The 24,243-nt window shown below is 47.7% G+C and overlaps 2 protein-coding genes across 4 annotated transcripts; one reads left to right on the forward strand and one right to left on the reverse strand.

The window, feature by feature from the left end:
- Positions 1–3,840: 3,840 nt before the first annotated feature.
- On the forward strand, positions 3,841–12,126 carry SMUG1 (single-strand-selective monofunctional uracil-DNA glycosylase 1). Of its 3 annotated transcripts, none has more exons than XM_036252506.1 (3): positions 3,841–3,868; positions 8,898–9,199; positions 10,245–12,126. In XM_036252506.1, the coding sequence occupies exons 2-3, from the start codon at positions 8,909–8,911 to the stop codon at positions 10,770–10,772; spliced, it is 819 nt and encodes a 272-aa protein (XP_036108399.1). In that variant the 5' UTR covers positions 3,841–3,868; positions 8,898–8,908; the 3' UTR covers positions 10,773–12,126. The 3 variants fall into 3 exon arrangements, with proteins under 3 accessions (XP_036108399.1, XP_036108400.1, XP_036108401.1); XM_036252507.1 differs by lacking the exon at positions 3,841–3,868 and adding an exon at positions 3,928–4,348; XM_036252508.1 differs by lacking the exon at positions 3,841–3,868 and adding an exon at positions 4,581–4,626.
- Positions 12,127–17,007: 4,881 nt separating this feature from the next.
- Positions 17,008–17,228, reverse strand: LOC118624332 (40S ribosomal protein S28-like). Its single transcript, XM_036252509.1, has one exon. It carries the CDS (start codon positions 17,226–17,228, stop codon positions 17,040–17,042), a length of 189 nt encoding a protein of 62 aa, XP_036108402.1. The 3' UTR covers positions 17,008–17,039.
- Positions 17,229–24,243: the final 7,015 nt, after the last annotated feature.

Raw genomic sequence — 24,243 nt, forward strand, 5'->3', positions numbered from 1 at the left:
GTAGGACCTGCAGATAGCTTTCTCTATTTGTGAGTCCTCTCTTCACCAAGCTGGGGGAAAGACTTTGAGGGTTAAATCCCTACAGAGCTGGGATGGGGCTGTGATATCATATATCTTGGGAAGCCTGGGCGCCTGATCAAAGCTCAAGACTTTGTGCCTGTACTTGGATGCAGTGGTCCTTACCCCACACACCAGGGGCCTCTCTCTACTTCCCCAAATTAGGTCCTTTTACAGGCCTTTTTTTTTTTTTATCCTCACCCGAGGACATTTTTTTGTTTTTTTGTCCAGATAGAGTGGGAGGGAGGGAGGAGAGAGAGAGAGAGAGAGAGAGAGAGAGAGAGAGAGAAACATTGATGTAAAAGGAACTCATCGAGTGGCTGCCACCCGCACAACCCAACCAGGGCCGGGGACAAAGTGCAACCGAGGTACATGCCCTTAGTGGGAACCAAACCTGGGTCTCTCTGGACCACAGGCCGACGCTCTAACTGCTGAGTCAAACCAGCTAGGACTACAGGCTTTGTAATGCCTCTTCCTTAACACCTTTCTTATATCTTTATCTCAAATTCTTTCTTTGACTGTCATCCCGTCTCCTGCTGATCTTGGAGACCTTAAAAGTACTTTCCTTGTGGTCCTGAACTTCCAGTCCCCAACCCAAGCCCATATGGGTCATTGTCTTTGTAGAAATAGCCAGGGATGAGTTGCCCAGTCTTGTCTCCTGTGCACATGTATCTGACATGGCTCTATGGCCTGGGTCTTGGGGCCTCAGACTATCATCTACTTGACATGGTCATAACAGCAGTAGCTAACCATATGGAGCATCATACTAACAAAGCACATTATGTAATTAAGTCATTTAATTATCACAAAAGAAGACACGGATTACAATGACTATCCCATTTCACAACTGAGTTAAGTGAGGCACAGAGAAGTTAATTTGCCAAGGTCACCACTAGTAAATTTGCAAAGTTGGGATTCAAATCCAGACAGTCTGAGTCCAGAGCCCACATTCTAAAGGCCTCTGCTATGTTGCCTCTCCTGTCCAATGCTTTTTTTTTATTTTTATCCTCACCCGAGGACATTTTCCAATGCTTTTTAAAAAATCCTCACCCGAGGACATTTTTCCATTTTTTGTTCAGGTAGAGCGGTAGAGAGCGGTAGAGAGAGCGAGACATCGACGTGAAAGGGACACATCAAGTGGCTGCCACCCGCACGACCCTGCTCAATCAGGGCCGGGGTTAAACTGCAACCAAGGTACATGCCCTTAGCGGGAACTGAACCCGGATCTCTCCGGACCGCAAGCCGACGCTCTAACCGCTGAGCCAAACCGGCCAGGGCTGTCCAATGCTTTTTTAATGTTAATTGGGCTGACTGAGAGAGGGTAACTGCCCAGTGTAGTGGAGCTGGGGAGAGGTGGCTACACTGAAAACCTTTAGGGTTCCCCAGGCCAGGTGGTGGGAGCTGAAAAGGGTGACACCTGGTATTTCGGGAGGGGAAAATATAGCCTTCACTTCTCCAACCCCAAATATCTGTTTCAGCGCTGAAGTGGTGCAGCTAGAGAACTCCCTCTTCCTACTCTGAGAGCCTGGAGGCAGGGAAAGGGCTGAAAGATCGGCCTGGAAGCCTGAGCTGGGAGTCAGAGCTATGACATCCAGAGGCCGATAGATGGCGCTCATGGCCCAACACAGCCTGGGCAGCCCTGAGAAACCAAAGGAAAACAAGCCAGCAGATTAACCCCTTACAGTCTGGGCTGTAGCCCCAGGAGCAGGCTGGTAGATGTCAGAGGCCGTGTCCCAGGACTGGCTGGCCCCTAGGGAGTGACCCAACTCTCTAGACTCTGTCCAGGCCACAGCCTGAGTCTGCTTCTGCTCATGTGTCACAAGACTCTATCCATAAATCAATCAGCCAGACACATGGAGATGTCCCAGAGGCCCAGGCGTCTGGGATATGGACCAAGCAGGTTGGGAGGGCCCGCCTCAGCCCAAGTTCATCTCTCAGGCTCTATCTCTTGAAAGTTAATGGGTATCTGTTTATAAGCAGTCCACACCATGGAAGTGTGGAGCTCCTCACTTTCATCTTCCCTCAGAGGGCTTCATTAGGTAGGGAGGAGTAGCATGGACTAAAGGCAGAGAAGGGCCCCAGGTCCCTCTGGGGTCAGCTATAGGGACTTACTGAGTTTCCCAAGACTCAATTTCCTCCTATGTCTGGACTCCTTATCTCTGGGCTTTCTAGGGTGAATGGGCTTACAGGGACTGAAGCAGTTATCTAAGTCTTCCAGAAAGTTGAAATTGGGGGTGGAGGTTCTGAGGATCTCCACTTGTCTGTCACTCATTTCAATCATTCTTGTCCTGTCAGAAGCAGACTTGAAGTGTAGAGGGGCTGCCATGATGAAAAACTGGATGTGCTTGGCAAGCAAGTGGCAGAGGGGTGGGGTGGGCAGGAGGGTTGTCTAAAGGGTGGTGAGGGTCCTAGAATTCTTAAACAATATTCCCCTTTCCACTAATTTTTGTTAAGAGTCACACAAGTACACAGATCTACAAAGATAGAGGGGGAGAGGGCATCAATTTTGGAAGCTCAGGATACTCTATTTCAGTCATTCCAGAGAAAGAAGGAGAGACAGGGAAATAGATGTACATAGAGAGAGACAGAGACACACAGATTACAAGAGACTAGGGATAGAGATACATTTACATGGGGGAGAGAAAGGCAAAGACACAGAGAGGAAGAGACTCTGACACAAATGAAAACTCAGGAAGTAATGGGCTTTGTGAGGAGGATGGTTAATTCAGTTCCCAAAGTCTTGCAAGGGTGGGAGGAGTTTCTCATCTTTGGTATCTGAATGTCACTGCTCAGTTTCCTGAAACTCCTGCTGCACCCATTAAATTTTTGTCTGTTGGTAGAGAGCAGGGAAGGCTTGGGAAGGGTGTAGCATCCTTGTCCTCTCACTTCTTCCTGTTCTGGGGTTTATTGGTCTCCTTCCTTATTACCTGCAGGAAGATCTTGCTTCTCCCTGATCTTAGTCATGGCTGTGCTAAAGTGTTTAGGGGATGGGGGTGGGAGGAATCTAGAAAATAACTGACTTCATGGGGTTCCAGTCTAATGAAAATCTTATAGGCAGGACACAGAAACAGACCCAGACAGAGGACAAGAACGAAACTAGGAGTAGGACAACTTTGCACATTGGTATTGGGTTGGGGAGGTGGGAGGGAATGAACCAATCCATGGAACTAGGATGGGTCAGGAGAGGTGTCCTGGACATAGTATTGAATGAGGGGGATTGGGAATGATGGGAGATTGTAGGGCTGGGCAAATAGCAGGACAGAAGAGGGGAAGACATCAAATGGTAAAGCCATGGAGACGGGCTGAAAGAGACTCAAAGCTATCACTAAGTTGTTAGAAGAGATGAAAGAAGTGCCTCTGTGGATGTTCTATATACAGTCCTTGGAGGGCTGCAAAGGAGAGGTCTCTTATACTTGAGGCAGCAGGAGGGCTAGACATGGTCTTTAGCCATTGCTAATTGGCTCAGGTGAGTTGAGAGGTTGGGGATGGTTGGAGCTCCTTGATTTGCAGTCCCTTTGGGAAAAGTGTGGTGGATGCGTTTTGGAAGGATGATGCCCTTTAGGGCTAGAACCCAGGATCTTCAAAGTCTTTACAAATCTTCTTGATTTAGCCCTGAAGTAAAGAATAAACTACAACCCCCAGCGACGTTTAGCGCTAATTTAGCACGCTTTTCCAGGATTTGAGCATTTCCGGCGGAAGTGGCCGGGGCTAGGCCAATCTCCTTCCTTAATCGTAGTAGACTACAATTCCCACTGTCCTCCGCGCGGGGGCGGGGAGAAGGAATCGGAAATCGAATGGGGAGCCGGACCAGGTGAGGAAGTATGAGACTGAGAACCTGGGGCGCCGGGGGCAGGCTAGGGTTAACAGGGTTCTGGGTCGGCCGCAGGCTGGTAGCCGTAATGTTTGTGTTTTGGGGCTCCTCGCACTGTTTGGGGTTCATCTTGGCGCAGGGAGCGCGGAGCTCATGGAAACGGCCCGGAGGCCTGTGGGGACGAGGCTCTCTTGTCGGGCTGAACCTGTGGGCGGACGCGGAGGTTTCTTATGGAGCCTTGGTCGTCTGCACCCTCGCAACCAGGAGCAAGGATGAAGTGGTATTTTTGAGTCCATGCTCTTTTATTTTTAATTATAATTATTGGTTTAAGGATTTGCTGTTTGACCCTGTGGATTGCCCATAATGGACAGGGCAGTGGAGAGTCTCTTCAATTCCTTCTTCACTTCCTGGGTTTATTGTCGGAAATCCTTCGTGGCCAGAATTGTCGCTGGATCACCCTCCGCTTCCACTGCACTTAATGTAATATGACACTATAATTTATAAAGTATCTATGTTTCTTAAGTCTCTAGCTCTTGATGACTTTAGATAGTACTTCCAAGTTCCTCTTTTGGTCTCTTACAGTATTTTGTTTGGGACAGTGAAGCTCCAACCACAGCTATTACAGTTGTTTATCAGTGGTCTTAGTGGTTTATGAGCCTGGCCTACATTTTATTTTTGGTTTCTTTCCCACCAAGAGACAGATTGTTACAGTATCTATCATGTAAGAGACTCATAAGTACTGAAAAAAAATAAATGAGGTAAGTACTGGTGGTAGGTTGGGTGAAATTTCTCATTTTCATTTCATAGATAGGACAGTTAAATGACTCTCTAAAAGAGAACCTTCTTAGAGTTGAAACCAGGACTAGAATTTGAGTCAAATGACACCCAGCCTGTGGCTCTTGCTATCAGATCAGGCTTTGAAAACCTGTGACACTGAAGATAAGGCCTTGTCACGTTGTGTACCCCCAGCCTTGCTGTCTCCAGCATAGGTCTCTAAAGATGAAAGGCAGGTCCAATATAAGGCTTAAAAGAGATCCCACATCTGGAGCAGCCACTCCACTAAAGTTGGTGCTATATGGGGAGATGCAAAGCAAGAACACCTGAGACATTTGAGTGCTCCGCAGCTTCCTTCCAACATGTATATGAGCCCAGTTGGCCCTGGGTAGCCACCTGGATATATCAGTTAAAGACTTCTGAGACCAGTCTGGGGAAGAAGTTCCTAAGTTTGACTCCAGATTTTTTTCTCTCTCTTTTCCTCCAGGCTAGGGTCAGAGAACAGGTTAATAGATTAAGCTGTTTTGTTAATCCTGAGTTCCTATCTGGGTTACTCTTTTTTTTTTTTATCCTCACCTAAGGACATTTTCCATTTTTTGTTCAGGTAGAGTGGGAGGGAGAGAGAGAGGGAGAAAAACATCAACGTGAAAGGGACACATCAAGTGGCGACACATCGAGTGGCTGCCACCGCAGCCAGGTTGCCAACCGGGGACAAACCAACCGAGGCATGCGCCCCCAGCAGGAACCAAACCCCGGGCTCTCTGGACCACAGGCTGATGCTTTAACCGCTGAGCCAAACTGGCTGCTGCTTTTTTTTTCTTCCCCTGGGTTACTCTTAACCTGGGCAAGGGGTTGAGAGAGAGCAAGAACCATGGTCTACCCTATGGGAGGTCCAGACGTGATGGAAACATGTCCTGGGAAGGCAGCAGAGTACATGTGGGCAGCTGAGCCTTCAGTGAATCTGGATTTGAAAGTGGAAAGGCTCCTTGCTGGAAGGTAAATTTAGACAGGGATGGCTAGAACTAAGCAGGTGTTTATTGACTACCTAATAAGAGCTAGGACCTTGGAGATATAGAGGGAAATTGAACAGTGAAGGCTCTGATCTCAAGTATGTTGTGGGGGAAGGTATGAATTCATGAAGAAGCCACTAACTGTGGTGACACACAGTTGTTCTCAGCCTTCATTAACCACCAGAAACACCAGAATCTTGTTAAACTTACAGATTCCCAGGCCATGTGCCAGACCTACTCATATGGGGGTGGGGCTGGGAAGCTATGGCACATGCTGCAGTGTGCTGAGGGAGGGCTTTACCAAAGGGGTATTTGAGTTGCATCTTTTTCTTTTTTTTTAGTTCTCACTGGAGGATTAAAAAAAATTTTTTTTTTCTTTATTGATTTTAGATAGGAAAGGAGAGGGAGAGAGAGAAACACCTATGAGAGAGAACATTGATTGGCTGCCTCCTGCATGCCCGGCACTGGGGATTCAGCCCACAACCTGGGAGTGTGCCCTGTCCAGGAATCGAACCAGTGAACTCTTGGTGCATGGGTCGACACTCAACCACTAAGCCACACCGGCTGGGCTGGAGGATATTTTTTACATTAATTTTCAGATAGAGCTGAGGGAGGGGGAGCGAGAGAGACAGAGACAGAGACATTGATGTGAGAAAGACACATCGACTGGTTGCCACCTGCACAACCCCAACCGGGGCTTGGGATGAACTGCAACCGAGGTAAATGCCCTTGGCCAGAATCGAACCTGGGACTCTTTGGTCCGTGGATGATGCTCTTACCGCTGAACCATACCAGCCAGGGCTTGAGTTGCATCTTAAAGGATGGGTATAATCTGGATGTGTGGAGAGTAGGGGAGTGTTTGTATAAATGGCATTTGCAAAATTTTCAGAGTTGGGGTAGGAAAGGCATTTTGAAAGTGTGAGTGGTATGGCCAGGTTGAAATACTGGGTTTGGCCCTGGCTGGTTTGGCTCAGAGATTAGAGCGTTGGCCCGTGGACCGGAGAGTCCCGGAGTCGGTTCCCGCTCAGGGCAAGTACCTCAGTTGCAGTTTGTCCCTGGCCCCAGTTGGGGTTGTGTGGGTGGCAACCACTCCATGTGTCTCTCTCACGTCGATGTTTCTCTCTCCCTCCTGCTCTATATGAAAAAAATGCAAGAATATCCTTAGGTGAGGATAAAAAAAAAAAAGAAAGAAATGTGGAAATACTGGGTTTGCATGGGAGTGTTTAGAAAAAATTTGGGAAGAAATGGTCTTTACAGGTTACAAAGCTTGCTTGAGTACTCCCTCTGCTTCTTTCCCCCTTTCTTCCCTCTCTTTCGCTTCTTCCTCCCTTTTCTCTCTCCCCCCTTACACATAACATCTCATTATATCTCTTATATTAATATTGTTTTTAAATAATTTTTTATTTTCTAATTATAGTTGACATACAATATTATATTAGTTTCAGGTGTATAACCCAGTGATTAGACATTTATATAACTTATGAAGTGATCACCCCAATAAATCTAGTACCCATCTGACACCCTACACAGTTATTACAATATTATTGACTATATTCCCTATGCTGTACTTTATATCCCCATGACTACCAATTTGTACTTAATCCCTTCATCTTTTTTACCATTCCCCCAACACTCCTCCCATCTGGCAACCATCAAAATGTTCTCTGTGTTTATGAGTCTATTTCTGTGCTGCTTGTTCATTTATTTTGTTTTTATTTTATTGTATTTATTTATTTTTTTGGTACGTGCCCCTAGCAGGAACCGAACCCGGGACTCTGGTCCTCAGGCTGATGTTCCAACCACTGAGCCAAACCGGCCAGGGCATTTATTTTGTTTTTTAGATTACACATATAAGTGAAATCACTCATATCAATATTAAGTTGATATTGTGTTTATTATTATTAATTTTAATATTATTGATTTTTTTAGAGAGAGGGGAAGGGAGATGGAGAGATAGAAACATCAATGACAGAACTTTTGTGTGCTTCCTGCACGCCCCCTACTGGGGGTCAAGCCTGAAACCCAGGCATGTGCCCTGACTGGGAATTGAATTGGTGACCTCTTGGTGTATCCAATGATGTTCAACCAACTGAGCCACACCGGCTGGGCAGGTTATTATTATTTTTAGTATTTGGATGAGGAAGTCAGAGACTGGCCATGGTTACATAGCTTGTAAGAGTCTTCTGAGTCTGGTAGTCATCCCAGTCTGCACTAAGGATTATTGAATGTGGGCAAGAAGCTGGACTGGGCTGGGCAAGTTGTAGAATAAGCAGGGTGGCTGATTAAACCATCTAAGCTTTAGGCAAGATGGTTTGGGTGATTGAGTGTCCAGCCTTGAGTCAGATAGTTTTGTTTCAAATCCCAGCTTCATGACTTGCTAACTGCATAACCCTGGGCAAGTTGTTGATCTTGCTAAGCCTCAGTCTTCTCACCTGTAACATGGGAGCAATAATATCCATCTCAAGGGGTTGTTACAAGTATCAGTGAGGTGTATGTGGCAGAGAGCACTAACCACCTGGAAGCTATTTGTAATTAGCCCTGTGTAATCAGTCTCTGAGCTGTGGCTTTGCACCTGCATCTCATTCTTCAGCACATTGATTTCAAGGACACAACTCATCCTGGCTGGGCTTGTTTTATTTATTTTTATTTTATTTTTTTAAATTTTTTATTGATTTTAGAGACAGAGGAAAGAAGAGAGAGAGAGAGATAGAAACATTAATGAGAAAGAACATGGATTGGCCACCTCCTGCATGCCCCTTACTGGGGATTGGGCCCACAACCTGGGCATGTGCCCTGACCAGGAATCCAACTGGCAACTTTTTGGTGCATGGGTCATTGCTCAACCACTGAGCCACACCGGCTGGGCTGGGCTTGTTTTATTAAAGGTGACATTAAAGGTGCTGCAATTTTGCCACCAGTAAATATTTATTGGAAACTTACCAAAGCTTGGCATGGTCTAGGAACTAGTGACTCAAGAGCTATGCCTGATAGAAAGGAGGTTTGGAATGGGGGGTGATTGGTTATGGGTTCTTCTCACCAGGTGGTGAATGGAGAGGAAGGATACTTAAAGCAGGGAGAGAAGGGGTCCTTTCATTACCAAGAACTGAGATGAGCTCAGTCTTGCTTGGAGGTTGGGGGATGACTCATACAGTCTCTTCTGAGCCTAGGACAATGTAGGGGGGCCCTGGTCAACCTAGATCCCTCCCACTGTAGGGCTGAGGGGGCCTCTGTTCATATCTTTCCAGGTGACGGTGACATGGCTGTGCCCCAGGCTTTCCCCCTGGGACCCCTCCATGAGCCTGCAGCTGCTCTGGTGGAGTCCCAGCCCTGCCCTCAAAGCTTGGCTGAGGGCTTCCTGGAGGAGGAGCTTCGGCTCAATGCTGAGCTGAGCCAGTTGGAGTTTTCTGAGCCCGTGGGCATTATCTACAATCCTGTGGAGTATGCGTGGGAGCCACATCGCAGCTACGTGACTCGCTACTGCCAGGGCCCCAAAGAAGTGCTCTTCCTGGGCATGAACCCAGGACCCTTTGGCATGGCCCAGACTGGGGTAAAGGGCTTGGCTGCCCTTGGTGGGTGGAGTGGGAGGCTCCAATATGGATGCTTGGCTGCTTGTGCTGTGGAGAAGCATGTGCATGGCTGTGCACTTGTGTGGGTGTGCAGGACTCCTATCCCCTCCCAATACGCAGACTGGCTCCTGTGGGTCTCAGACATTCTCCTGGCCTCGCTACCCATAGTTAACCAAGGACATTAATGGTAGTTCCGTTTCCCCTGTGAGTTGTCCACTAATTGCCTCTGAGAGCCCTTCCTTCCGCCAGCCTCATCCTTACCTTGCCGGATCTCCTCTCTCCCTAGAATGTGGTTGGGATCAGGAGAGGGACCAGGACTACTGGGTCCTCAGGAGAGATCGGTTGACGGGTAGGTATGGAATCGATGCAGGATATTCAGGCAACCTGCGTTCTGTTTCTTTGCTGAGGAGAGATTCAGAACAGCCAGGCTCCAGGGCCTGTCTGCTTATCTTTCAGACCTCAAGATGAGTGACTGCCCCTTGACAGGTGGGGGAGGGAAAGAGGCTTCAGGGCAGGAGGCTCAATCGCTTTTATTGACCCCAACGGGGGGATGAAAGGTGATCAATGATGATCGATGGAAATGACAGCCTGAGGCTTGGGGCTGAGAGGGCACCCAGAGAGCAATGGTCAGCCCTTTCCTTGTGCCTCCCTTAACTGTGGTGGCCTTTCTGTCTCAGACCATCGGTTTGTCCTCAGTAATACTCATTACACCCTATGAAGGGCCAGATATCCCTGTGTACTCCCTGTACATAGTCCCACAGACTAGTGGGGGCAAACAAATAGATTCTTTTGGACCACAGACTACAATGAAAAATTGGAGAAAGAGGGACAGGATCAAACCACAAGGCCAGGAATCCTTGTCTCAGGCCTTTGGGTGAAGGTGGCAGGGTGTGTGGGTGTGTGTGTGTGTGTGTGTGTGGGTGTTCAGGCTAGATTCTCATGGAGAATGAAAAGGGGTCAGTTGGTCCAGAGATCAGGTGTCAGTTCTCCAGTTTGAAGTCCTCATGTCTCTCTCCTTCTCCATAGGTACCCTTTGGGGAAGTGAGTGTAGTCCGGGACTGGTTGGGAATTGGGGGCCGTGTGCTGACCCCTCCCCAAGAGCATCCTAAGCGACCAGTGCTGGGACTGGAGTGCCCACAGTCAGAAGTGAGCGGTGCCCGGTTCTGGGGCTTTTTCCGGAACCTCTGTGGGCAGCCAGAGGTCTTCTTCCGTCACTGTTTTGTCCACAATCTGTGTCCTCTGCTGTTCCTGGCTCCCAGTGGGCGCAACCTCACTCCTGCTGAGTTGCCTGCCAAGCAGCGAGAACAGCTTCTTGGGCTCTGTGATGTGTCTCTCTGCCGGCAGGTGCAGCTGCTGGGGGTGCAATGGGTAGTAGGAGTGGGGCGGCTGGCAGAGCAGCGGGCGCGGCGGGCTCTGGCTGGCCTGATGCCTGAGGTCCAGGTGGTGGGGCTCCTGCACCCCTCGCCTCGGAGCCCACAGGCTAACAGGGGCTGGGAGCCACTGGCCAAAGAGAGACTGAATGAGCTGGGGCTACTGCCACTGCTAATGAAATGAATGCCTGGGGTTTGGCTGAGACACATTCAAGGCCCCCAAGTTCTTGGGCAAGCAGATGACTACACGCCTCTTGGACTGGAGCAACAAGGTCCTCCTCAGCTGCCTGGTTGCTGGGACCTGCCATGGCACTTTTGACACTACTCCGGCTTGCCCTCCTGATTCCTGTTTTCTCCTTTCTTTGAGGATTGCCTCTTTGGTCCTGTGGTACCTAACTCCACAGAGAAGCAGCACCTGCAAACTGCTTATTTCACTGTTTCTTTGGGAGCCTCTATTCAGCTGAGAGTGACCTCCAAGGTCATGTTTGCTGTTCTAGAGAGAAGATCCTGCCAGGACTCCTACCCAGTCTCATAGAAGTGTCCTTCAGCCGACCCCTTTCCTCACAAGGACTGGACAAAGCATGGGAAATGGGTATTAAGAATGAACTTATGGAAGACTGAGGCTGGATCAGAGAGAGAAAGAATTCAGTGTGGCAGAGTGGGAAGTCTTGAAGACCTTTTGAGACTTGTGAACTTTATGACTTTGGGCATGTCAGTTAACCTTTCCAAGCCTCAGGATCCTCATCTGTAGAATGGAGATCCCCACCTCATGGGTTGGTGTGGGGATTAACTGAGATACTACTTAAAGTGCCTTGTATGGTGCCTGGCACATGGGTGTTCATTACACCTCTTTTCTTGCCTCTGGGTTGGGGAGTCACTGCACTACAAGGGAAGCCCTTCCACTTAAAGGCCTTGCTGAGCAGTTGGGTGAGTGGGGGAGATGTCTCGGCCTCCACCTGTGACCTAGGTGAGGGCAGACTTGCCCTGCCAGAGATGGATCAATGACTATGAAAAACCCAGCCTGTGATTTTTTTAGTCTAAGCATTAAAAGTTCCTAAATCCTTTTGTGTTGGTGTTTTTTTCCCCCTCCTGAATGTCAGGTGTGGAAGGTGGTGGTTTAGATTTCCCCCTCTTACCTCTTCACTGTTCGCAAAGGTTTCTCTTAGGTAGTTGGGGGATGATGTAAACAGATCTCCAATTGTCTTAGCAAAGCAGCAAGGTCTCTGTGAGGAGCCTGCCCAGTGGCTTGTCTGCTATTCTGGGCACTCTGGGGAGAGGTGATGGGTGGATGGGAGCCTGGTATCTCCAGCTAACTCATTTTGTATGTCTCTTGCTTGCATGGCTGGTTGGTGTGCCCATTTGGTAAGGGTTGGTAAAGTGCATCAAGTTGGGAGCAGAGAAGGTCTTGAGATCACCTTAATGAGGAACATATGAATTCTCCTGCAACAGGTCATTTCCAGCTTTCAAGATTAAGATTTTTAGTATAAGAGTCTGAGTCTCCCCCATTCTCCCCACCCCACATTGTATAATAAAGAATTTGACTGGTCTTTGTCCTTGGTTCTTTGGAGGGAGCCTCTAAATCCTTGGAATTTCCCAAGTGATAGGAATTTCTTTATTACTCATGGTGGATCCCTCACACCACACCTGAGTTTATGATGAAGTTTGACTCAGGATGAGAGTGACCAGGAAGACCAACCATGTGATTAGAGGGTTGGGGCTTTGAGCCAGGTGATATCAGCCTGGGGGTGGGAGTGGGGGCTAGAGATTGAGTTCAACCATGTGGTCAATGATTTCAATCAATTGTGGCTGCATAATAAAACCCTAATAAAAACTCAGGACAGAGACTTTGGTGAGCTTCCTGGTTGGTGGACCCATGGATGTGTTGGGTGGGTGGTGTGTCGATACTGGGGAAAGGGCATGGAAGGTGTGTTTGGGATCTTCTCAGATCTTGCCTTATATATCTGCTCATTTGGCTGGTCTTGATTGGTATCCTTTATAATAAACCAGTTGTAAGTAGAGGGCTTTACTGAGTTCTGTCAGTCATTCTAGCAAATTATTGAACCTGAGGGAGTCGTGGGAACCCTTGAATTTGTAACCAGCTAGAAGCATAGGTGGCTTGGGACCCCTGAACTTGCAGCTGGCATCTGAAATGAGGGCAGTCTTATTGGGGACTTTGTCCTTAAACCTGTAGAGAGAGTATGGGATAACTCCAGGTAGGTAGTTAGCATCAGAACTGGATTAGTTTTGCACCCTCACATGCCTTAGATGTCTTTTCCTCTCTGCTGTCAGTGCTCTAGTGGTAAGTAGTCATTTACCCAAGTTGCAGAGCACTGGACTAACTTCATAAAGATAGTTCCCATACGTATTTAGCTGAGGCAGTCAGGGAAAGCTCTTTGGAGGAGGTGGCATTTCAGGTGACCTTAGTGGGAAAGTTTTGGAGAGCTTAGAGAAGAGCATTGTTATGTTCAAGGGGTGGCAAGTAGATTAGCATTGACTTGACCCAGTTGGGAGGAAAAGCTGGAGAGGAAAGTTGGGGACAGCTTATGAAGGGTCTTCAATGCTAGATTAATATTAGAGAATTTAATTTTTGTTTTTTTTTAGTCCCCACCCCAGGATATTTTCCCATTGATTTTCAGATAAAGCAGGAGGGAGGGAGAGAGAGGGCAAGGAACATAGATGTGAGAGAGAAACATCAATTGATTGCCTCCCTCAGGGTCCTGGCCAAGGCCGAGGATTGAACCTGCAACTGAAGTACATGTCCTTGACTGAGAATCAACCCTGCAACCTCTGTTCTGCAGGCTGATGCTCCAACCATTGAGCAAACTGGCTAGGGCTAATCAGAGAATTTAAAGTCCAGTTGGGGAAGTGAGATGCACAGAAAACACCCAACAATACGTGGAAACCTACAGATGGCAGTCACTATCCTTGGAGTGCATCTTGTCAAGGAGAGGCTGATTAGGATCCCAGCAAAGCCTTTTCCCAAGGGCACTGTATTAGTCTACTGCCATAACAAAAATACCAGACTGGGTGGCTTAAACAACAGATTTATTTTCTCATGGTTCTGGAGGCTGGATGTCCCAAATGCAGATATCTGTAGGTTTGGTTTCTCCTGAGGCTTCTCTCTTGGCTTGTGAATGGCCACCTGCTCCGTGTCCTCCTGTGACCTGTTTTGTGTGTGCACCTCCCTGGTAGCTCTTTTGCATTCATCTTCAGATAGAGTGAGAGGAAGAGAGGGAGGAAGAGAGAGAGAGAGAGAAACATCTATGTGAGAGAGACACATCGAGTGGCTGCCACTTGTACAACCCCAACCGGGCCAGGGACAAACTGCAACCGAGGCACGTGCCCTTAATGGGAACCGAACCCAGGACTCTCTGGTCTGTGGGCCAACGCTCTAATTGCTGAGCCAAACCGGCCAGGGCTGTAACTCTCTTCCTATAAGGACACCTCTCATATTGGATTAGGGTTCCACCCTATAACCAACCGCACTTAACTTTAATTACCTCTTTAAAGGCCCTAACTCCAAACATAGTCCCATTGGAGATTAGGGCTTCAACATATGACCGGAGGGAGGGCACAATTCAGTCCATAATAGGTACCTAAAGTCATGTCATTGCTTTTTCTATCTCCCACAAATATCAGTCTAACAAACGAGAGTACTCAGGAGTGCTTTTCTTCAGTCTAGGGGTGTTGAGGCTGGTGAGGGAGCCTAGCTAACTGACAGGACTTAATCCACCAGACTTGCCCCTTCCCCCAATTCATTCTAGAGCAGTTTCTTCAGTATAAATAAGTGTCCTGCCCTGGCTGGTAGCTCAACGGTTAGAACATCAGCCCACACACTGAAGCATCATGAGTTTGATTCCCGGTCAAAGGCGTGTACTTGGGTTGCAGGTTGGATCCAAGCCCCGGTTGAGGCTCCTGTGGGAGGCAACCAATCAACAAGTCTCTCTCACATCATTGTTTCTCTCTTGCTCTCTCTAAAAAACAAACAAAAAACAAAACAAAAAAGCATACCCTTGGATGAGGATTTAAAAAAAGAATGTCCCTAGGGAAGGGAAGCTCATAGCTTTCTCCTGAGCTGAAGGGAATGGATACTTCAGCTGTTACAAATGTATTTTAAAACCAAGTTGAAGTGTTTTGGAATAATCTAGAGTTTTATAGTCCAATATAGTAGGCACTAGCCACATGTAGCTGTTTAAATTGATTAAAATAAGTAAAATAAAAAGTTCAATTCCTCAGTCATTTAGCCATATTTCAGGTGCTCAATAGCCACCTGTGGCTAGTGGCTACTGATTGGATGGCACAGATAGGGAACATTCCATCATTGCAGAAAGTTCTATTGGACAGCTCTGATCTAGAGATCAGTGGCTTACAACCCTGCCTGTGAATCAATTCACCTGTGGAAGTTTAAAAAGAAGACAAGTGTCACTTGGCTGGTGTGGCTCAGTGGACTGAGGATCATCTTATAGACTGAGAGGTCCCAGTTCAGTTCCCAGTCAGGGCACATGCCTGGGTTTCAGGCTTGATCCCCGGGGGGGGGGGGGGGGGGCATGCAGGAGGCAGCCAATTATGTTTCTCTCTCTCATCAATGTTTCTATCTCTAAAAAAAAAAAGAAAAGAAACAAACAAACAAAAAAGACAAGAATCTTAGCTCCACTTAAGAGATTTTGATTTGGGAGATCTGAAGTGCAACCTGGTATCTATTCTCTGTGTACTGTGGATATGCAGCCAAGATTAAGGCAGGCATCAATAAATATTTGTTGAATTGAGAAAGGGAAAAGAAGGACCGCACAATGGTCAAACTCAAGACTCAGTCTTTCATTGAGCCATCCTGTTTCAGTAAGGGAAAAAAGAGTAGGAAGAGTCTCTTTCTTCCTCAACACATTCCATCCCTCAATCTCAGGTTGCACTGCATTAGTGCCTTGAAGGCAAGAAGTGGGTCTCTTATCTTCCTTTCCCCAGTATGCAACCCCATACCTGGCACAAAGTATGTGTTCAGGACAAATGTGCAAGCAATGAATGAATCTTGTTTTGGAGATCTACCCCAAGATGCCCATGCAATAACATGAGTGTCCTCAGAATTTGTTGCTTTTCCCCCGAGATGGTGATTCAAATTCTGGTTCAGAGGAGTGATAGAAGCTTAAAAAATCTCACCCCAATATGCACGTGTGGGTGTGCATACATGTACACACACATATACACACTCAACTTGATAGAGGCCAAACTGTGCTTGGGGCAGGAGTGGTTCTGAGATTGAGGGATGGAATGTGTTGGGGAAGAGAGAGACTCTTCCTACTCTTTTTTCCTTTACTGAAACGGGATGGCTTAATGAAAGATTGAGTCTTGAGTTTGACCATTGTGCGGTCCTTCTTTTCCCTTTCTCAATTCAACAAACATTTATTGATGTCTGCTGTGTGTTATTCCCCATGCTAGGCACTGTAGGTAGTGACAGAGGTGAATTAGGTGGTTCTTCGCCCTCACGTTGTTCACTGTCTGGTGCTGGGAGATACAGGCATATAATTATAGTATAAATCAAATGGAAAACGTGAGGTGAACAAGTTCTAAACACAGCACTCTGGGCACACTGACTGAGGAAGTGATTAGCCTTCAGAATGTGGGTAGGAGATGTGTGTGCCTGTGAGACAGGGCGGTGATTGGCGAGGTCTCTCATCACTTGCTCACTCTTGCTACTTCCATGAAGTGGCTCTTCAAAAAGGGGGGCCACCGTGTCATATCTCTCCAAGAATTTCTAACTGCAAGGGGATAGAAAACAGGATGAAAGAAGGAGCTCTGGGGCCAGGAATTGGCAGAAACCAAGGGTTGGGCGTGGCTCTATGGGAGACAGGAAGTGGGGCTTCCTCTTTGATCTCTTATTCTGTGAACCTCTGGGATGGAAAACTGCAGTAGGTTCTGTCAGGGGGTGTCCAATTGCTGGAGCCAAAAAAGACCAGAAACTTAGCCTGGGCATAGCTGCGCAGAGAAAATAAATGGAATGGAGGGAGTGAAAAAGATTGTGGCCCAGCAGAGACTAAATCTCTTCTCTTCAAATATTCTTGTTTAGGAGGATGCAGGCCAGCTGTTTTCTATTTTTTCCTAATGCCACAAAGAAGAAAATAATTTCAATTGGAGCATGAGGCATTGAGGTTAGACACATGAATAAACTTCCCAGCTATGACCATCAGGTGATGCAGAAATAAATTGCTTTGGGGGAAACTGAATTGCTTTCTTCTACAGAAGCCTTAATGCCAGTCTGGCCCCAGCCCCAGCTTACCAGTCAAGATTGAATAATAATTTATTTGGGGGAAACTTTCCCTCCCTGTTTTGTTTTGTTGTGTGTGTGTGTGTTTTACATAAATGCTTTATTAACAGTGGAACAGCTTTCCCATGGGCCATGTGGTCCACCCAGACATCCAGCCAAGACCCAGGCACAAATTCAGCGCAGCCTCCTAGCCTCTCACTCTGACTCCAATAGAGTGAGCACGTCGCCCTCGCGCACGGGGCCTTTCACGTTGCGGATGATGGAGCGGCTCGTGTCGTTCATGAATTCCACGCGCACCTGTGTGCGCTGTCCCTGGGAACTGGTCCTGTTGAGCACCGCGGTGACCCTGGCTAGCTTGATAGGCTGCACATGACTCGTGTCCATGATGGCTGCATCCCTCCCTGTTTTGACCCACATTCTGTTAAAAACAAAACAAAACAAACAACTGTAATAAAAATTTCCTGCATATTTTCTTATCCATTCTTCTGCCCCTCTATCCCAGCTCAAGACTCAGTCTGATGTCAGTCCCTAGGCCTAGCTTGCAGAGGGGGTGGCTGAGAGCCCAGAACAGTCCTGCATGGTATAGCCTGTGCCAAGTCGGGTTGCCATTTCCATTTTCGTTAATTGAAGCAGCTTGACCCTTATCATTTCAGGCCAGCAATTTCCTGTCTGCCGGTTGGGAGTGTGCGGAGGACATGCCTCAGCAGGTCATTCTGTCCTTCCATCTATCTTGATGGTGCTAACTAACTCCTCTTCCAGGCTGCAAAAAATGGCTCTCCTATTGCAGTTGATAGGGGAGAAGCCCAGCTTCACACAAATGCCCCAGCTTCACCTATCGGGAACTCAAACTTGATGTCTTCTTAGAACGGCTTTCCTGGTGTCTACCCTCAAGCCTACCTGTTATAATTTTGGCTCAGTTTTGTTTGTTTCTTTGTTCAGTTTTAAGAAACTTGATGACTGATGCAGTTGCCTCTCATAACCTCATCAGATGGTACTTTCTGCTGTGGCCTGGAAGGGAACAAGATGTTTTTGAAGGAAAGTTTTGCCTCCAACCCTGGAAGGGCACACAGTGGAGCAATTGGGGTGTGATGGCTTTGCTCTGAGTGTGAGAGTGAATGTGTGTTTTGCTCCTTACCTAACTTTGAGGAAGATCTGTGTGTGACCCTGTGAGGTCATTGAGTTAACATGATGTGCTGTGTGTGGTGGTGTCACTTTGTAAGAACCATAATAAAGGGCAGGGTGATGTATTCCCTCTGGAGTGTGGATCTCCAGTGTATTAGATGAATTTGTGTGTTTTTGTGATCCATGGGGATCTTTTTTGTCTCTGCATTTTTTTAAATCTCCCAGATGGACACTTGTGTAATTTAGTTTGACCCATTTTTGCTGCTGCTGTGTCTTTGTGTCTGTAGTATTTTTGTGTAGCCCTGCGTTTTCATGCATCTTCAGGGGACTTGTGTCTTTCTGAGTGTCCTCTGGCTTGTTGGGGAGGGGAGAGCAGAAGAAGGAGCCCAGACACGAAGGGGAGCCCAGACACGGGATGGCGGGAGCGTGTTGGGAGGGGTTGCGCTGCAATCTGTGACTTGGAAAACAGATTTGCGGAGGAGGCGAGCAGCGCGGGCGTGCGGAGCATGCGGGGCGGGGGCGGGGGCCGCTCTGGCCCCCAGCTCCTCCGCAATCCAATTAAATAACATTTAAATGCATAACCAGCCCGCGCGGCGATGAGGCTGGAGATTGGAGCGGGCGCGGCGGCGGGCCGCGCGGGCGGCGTTTTGTGGAGCTCAGCGATTCTGGCGGCAATTTCCCCGCTCCGCGCGGCTTTTACGAGCCGGCTCCCGGCGCCCGCCCGCTCCGCTGCGCCCGCCCCGTGCCCGCCGCTGCCCGCCGCTCCCGCCTCCACTCTTTTTTCTCTCTCGCCTTCTTTGCAGCCTTCTGGTCTGTCCGTGTGCGTGTCTCTCCCTCCGTGTCTGTGTCTCTGTCTCTGTCTCTGTCTCTGTTTCTCCATCTCTTTGGGTAGCCTCTGCCTCCTTTCCTGTCTGGCGGCTCCGCATCTCTTTCTTCTGGTCTGTTTCTGATTCCCTCTGTCTTGCCATCTGTCTGTCTGTCTCTCTCTTGCATGTCCTGTCTCCAGCTCTGCCATCTGTCAGAATTTGCTTCTCTCTCCATTTCTGCCTCTAATTGTGATCCCTTTCCTGGCTGATGGCCTCTCTGCTTCTCTCTAAATCACCATCTCATTAAGGCTTCTGTTTATCTTTGCTTCAGGTGTTTTGTTTTTATACCTCTCTGGCCTCTGCATCCTTCCCACCCCCAAACCCTTCCCCACAAGTCAACTTGCCTTTCCCCAGGACTCAGAGGACTGTGGCTGGGCCGTTATGATCTCATCACACCAGCCTTCATTCCTCACATTGCCTCCAAATGTGTGCTAATGGGAAGGGCAGAGGAAGGAAAGGAAGTATAGGTTAAGAAGAGGTGGAAGTGTGTGGACTTGATGGGCTCAGGCCCAACTGGCCGATGCTGGAAATGAATGTCATGAGTGCATGATTAGAAGAGACCTAGTCTTCCTCACATCCTTTGGGAGCTGAGCACATCCAGCGCCAAGGGACTGAGGTGTTTTCTTCTCAGGAGGTCCTGGAGGGACATGTTATCATCAGAGCTTGTGGCTCTTCTAAGGGCCGGATGAACCAGCGTGGGGCAGGTCACCCATAAGGAGGAAGACAGAGAACGCGAAAGGAAACATTTTATTTCTTATGTGGGATCAGACTCCACTGTCTCCTCTTCTTCTTCACTCCCTTTCTTATCCCTGCTCAGTCCCCTCAACATATGGAGCCTGCCATTTACCAGATGCTCCATGCCCATGCAGATTCTGGGGGAGAGCATACCTGACAAAGAGAATAGCAAGGGCAAAGGCCTGATGTGAGTGTGTCTGGTGTGTTGGAGGAACAGCCATGAGGCTGATACAACTGGAGCAGAGACAGTAAGGGAAGAGAGGTGATAGGTCTAAGAGGTCATGAGAACTAATGACTAATAAGTCACAGTGAGTCTTTAGCTTTCACACTAAGATGAGGAGTCACTGGAGGGTTTTGAACAAGGGAGTGGCATGATCAGCCATGTATTTTTACAGAACATTCTTACTGTTTTATTGAGACTAGATTGAGAAAACAAGGTAGACCAGTTTGGAGCCGATTGCAGTACCAAGTAAGAGATGTTGGTGACCTGGACAGGGAGGTGACAGTGGAGGTGGTGATGAGTGCTCAAATTCTGGATATACTTTGCAGAGAGAGCCAGGGATTTGCTGATGGGACAGATGGAGGGTGTGAGAGAAAGAGTGGAGTCAGGATGAGACCAAGAAATTTAGCTTGAGTGATCAGAACCATGAAGTTGTCATAGATTAATATGGGGAATACTGTAGAAGGAGCTGGGTTTTGGGGGAGTCAGTTTTGGACATGTTAGGTCTGAAATGCTTGTTTAAACATCCAAGTAGAGGTATCTAGTAGGCAGATTGATACACATGTTTGGAGTTTAGTGAAGTAAGTTCAGACTGGAGATATAAATTTTGGAGTCATGAGTATTGAAGGAAATCCCTTAAGGAGTAAGCACAGATAGAAATAAAGGATCATTCATTGATCAAGTCCAGGTATTTTAATAGTTGGAAGTTGTGGAGTTGTAAACAAACAAACAAAAAATGCTGAGACATCTGAGAATAGGGTATGGTGGGCTCTTCTTGGATTGATCATTTTTCATTCCCAGCCACCCTGGTGGACAGACCCTCATAGGTCCAAATTTACATGGTCCCAACACACTCACTGGACCTTGGCTTCATTCTCCTCCAAACTCTATACATCAGCCAGACTGACCACCTCAAGGAAACGACTTACATGGGCTCCTGAAGCTCAGCATTCTGGTCTTAGAGACAGGGAAAGAGAATTGGGGCAAAAAAGGACCTCAAGATCTTGATTTATCAATAGAGAAACTGATGCCCTGAGGGACAGTGACTTGTCCAAGGTCCCTCTGCCAGTAGGTGGCCAGCGCTCCCAAGGCATAGTTGAGTGCTCTTTATAACATGCCTCACTGCCTTTTGGATCACTTCTCAACAAGCAACAAATAATACTGAGTAGCTGAATATACGCTCTGTGTGCAGAATAGCAATGGAGGTCTCTAAGGAGTACAGTGGAAACAATTCTTGCCCTCAAAAAGCTTGAACTAAGAACCCCCTAAATGATTTTTCCATTCTTTTCCCATCTCTTTACTTTGATTCCTTGTGACTTCCCAACATGGAATCTCTTCTTCCCTCATTTTATGCCCTAGGTCTTTCCTTCTCTTCAAACCTTGCTCCAACCCTTTCTTCCAGGACTCTCTCCAGATCACCCGGATTACCCTAATCCACTAGGTAGCTCAGACCCCACACCCACGGGTCTCTAACTCTCTTTTCCTAATCTCTCATACCCAATCCATATGCAAGTTCTATCAGCCCTGTCATCCAAATGTATCCCAAATCTGACCACATCTCACAATCTCCACTTGTACAATACTAGCCAAGACACTGTCTTACTTGTACTGCTGACCACAACAGCCCCCTGACAGCATTTCATGCTTGTCCCCCTACAGTCCATTCTCTACATAGCAATCACTTTCATTCACCTGAAGTCCCCAGGCTGTCTCCTGAGTTTGTGTGCTTCTTACTATTCCTTTGTCCTTCAAACTAGCCTTGGTCACTTTTCCCCAAGGTGTGACCTATCTTCTCTCCTCTGAGCTCCTGGGGTGGAAGGTGCTGGAGGGACTGGGGCTTTCCTCTGTTCATGGGAGTGCTGGAGTTGGGAGAGGGGACATCATGCAATCCTGGAGGGAGCACTCAATGAGGGGTGGTCAAGAAGTAGGATCAGGTATATCTGTGAAGAGCCTGGAAACACTCAGGGAGTCTGTCTTAGACTCTCATGTCCTCATTTCCGGCTTCTCTGTTTCTTCCTATTCTGCATTCTCCTTTGTCTTCATTGTCCCTTTCCTTCTGTCTCTCTGACTAATTCTCTGTCTTTGAATTGGGGGGTGGGAGGGATTTCTTACCAGCCTCGGGGTCTTAAGAGATTCCCCAATCAAATGCACCCCTGTTCTTGATCCAAGCCTCCCTTTCACTCTGGGGAGCTGGGCTGGGACACCCTGATGAGGAACACTGATCTCATTCTCTCCAGCTGGTCTGATTAGTCATCATTTTATCCCCAATGCACTCAGGAGGTGCTTTTAAAATACTTATTGTAAGGATGGATGAATGAATGAATGAATGAATGAATGAATGTCTTAGGCATTCAGCTTCCTTGTTGGGCCCCTGGCCTGGCCTTTCTGATTCTTTAAACTAATGCTTTCAAACTTTAATGTGTACATGAACCACCTGGGAATCTTGTGAAACTGGGGAATGGGGTTGACCAGGTTGGACTGGGGCCTGAGAGTTGTATTTCTAACATGTTTCCAGGGATGCTGATTCTGCTGGTTCTCAGATCACAGTTTGAGTAGCAAGGCTCACAGGGGTGGAGAACCTTTTTCTGCCATTTGGATATTTATAACATCATTTGCGAGCCATACAAAATTATCAGCTTAAAAATTAGCCTGCTGTATTTGGTCAGGCTAATTTGGTGAGGCGAGTGATGTTAGCTGGTATTGATTTTGAGAACCTTATACGGCTGTGGGCTGGATGTTCCCCATTCCTACCGGTAAGAAGAGGTGTCTCTCAGGCAGAAGGACACACCCCTCCACCTAAAATTGAAAAAGAGAATGATGAAGTTTGAGAGAGATGAGAGAGGGTGAAAGAGCAGCCAAAGTAAGAAAGGAAGCTGCCACCGCTGGTTTAATGGCCCCCAAAGCCCCTCAGAAGTACCCATCCCCGTCTCAGGATGCCCGGAAGCCCCTGCAGTATCTTCTGCAGCAGCCTTGTCTTCCCAAGGCCCTAACCCTGACTTGGGGGATGGGGCTCTGGAGACACCTGTCATGTCCCTGTCCCTGATTGGCTCCTTACTTCTAAGAACCCTGGGAGTCACAGAAAAGAAAGCTTGCCAGAGAACAGGTTTGGAGTTTTCCCTCAATTCCACGAACATTACCCAGGCTTCCTCTCAGCACCAGGGACACAGAGGCAGGAGCTGTCCAGTGGGGAGGGACAACTTGCATGAGTGAAAGAGGTTGGGATTTGAATTTGGCCTTGAAGGAGGATGGGGAGAGCTTTGATGAGCATATGGGAGCCCCAGGAACTGGTGGGGAGGGCATTCCAGGAAAAATAGGTTGGAAGCAGGATGGGTCAGGGTATGTTCCCTGAACCATAAGGGGACCGGGAGCTGGGGAGAGGGGGAGTGATGGAGGAAAAAGAAATTATAGGAGTCAATATGGGTCTGCATGAAGGAGGCCTCTAAATGCCATTTCTGAGGAATCAGTACTGTGCGAATGCAGGTTTATTCTGGATGCCTTAGGGAGCCGTGAAGGGAGTTCCAGGAAGGAGTGTGTGTATTCGGAAGAGGTGTTTTTGGCAAAGGTCTTGCCTGTTGGTTTACCTGACCTACTGTGGAGGACCCCTTCTCTGAGAGACTTGTCTTTTTTATCAAAATTTTTTATTTTTAATCCTCATATTTTTCCATTGATTTTTTAGATAGAGTGGGAGGGAAGATGGGAGGGAGAGAGAGAAACATCGATGTGAAGGAGACACATTGATTGGTTGCCTCCTGCACAACTGGGGTTGGGGATCGAACTGAACCTGCAACTGAGGTAGGTGCCCTTGACCGGGAATCGAACCTGTGACTCTTTAGTGCGACTCTTTGGTTTGAGGGCTGATGCTCACCACTGAGCCAAACTGGCCAGGGCTGAGAGACTTGTCTTGTCAGTCTGTCTGTACATACTGGCGGCTCCGTCAGTCTTTGAAGATGAGAGGGTGGTGCCTGGGATTGGGAAGTGTTGGGGTAGATGTCTTTTTCCCCACTGTGGGAAAAAACTAATTTTATTATGTAGGAAGTTTTATAAACTTCTGCCTTAACTCCAGGTTCTTTTACCCAGGAGCCTCTGATGAGGACAATCTATGCTTCAGGAAAGAGAGGGAGAGACAAATAAGGAGGCCAGTTTTGTGTGATGGGTGAGCAGGTAAAAGCATGGCTGGTCCATGCTGGTGGATATTTTTTTTAATTTTTATTTTTTAATATGTTTTTATTGATTTTTTAGAGGAAGAGGGAGAGAGAGAGAGATAGAAACACCAAGGTGAGAGAGATACATTGATTGGCTGCCTCCTGCACAACCCCTACTGGGGATCAAGCCTGAAACCTGGGCCTGTGTCCTGACTGGGAATCAAACCAGGACCTCTCAGTCCATGGGATGGCGCTCAATCCACTAAGCCACAAGGGCCAGGCGATGCTGGTGGATATTTGCACCAACCTGTCTG

The sequence above is a fragment of the Molossus molossus genome, unplaced genomic scaffold, assembly GCF_014108415.1.
Source record: "Molossus molossus isolate mMolMol1 unplaced genomic scaffold, mMolMol1.p scaffold_m16_p_10, whole genome shotgun sequence".
In the NCBI taxonomy this organism is placed as follows: domain Eukaryota; kingdom Metazoa; phylum Chordata; class Mammalia; order Chiroptera; family Molossidae; genus Molossus; species Molossus molossus.

What these genes read in the sequence shown, in the direction of transcription:
- SMUG1 (XM_036252506.1), top strand. Translation starts at nt 8,909, where the DNA reads ATGGCTGTGCCCCAGGCTTTCCCCCTGGGACCCCTCCATGAGCCTGCA. An exon ending in TTGGCATGGCCCAGACTGGG is followed by an intron (nt 9,200 to 10,244) that starts GTAAAGGGCTTG and finishes CCTTCTCCATAG; the next exon opens with GTACCCTTTGGGGAAGTGAG.
- LOC118624332 (XM_036252509.1), bottom strand. Translation starts at nt 17,228, where the DNA reads ATGGACACGAGTCATGTGCAGCCTATCAAGCTAGCCAGGGTCACCGCG.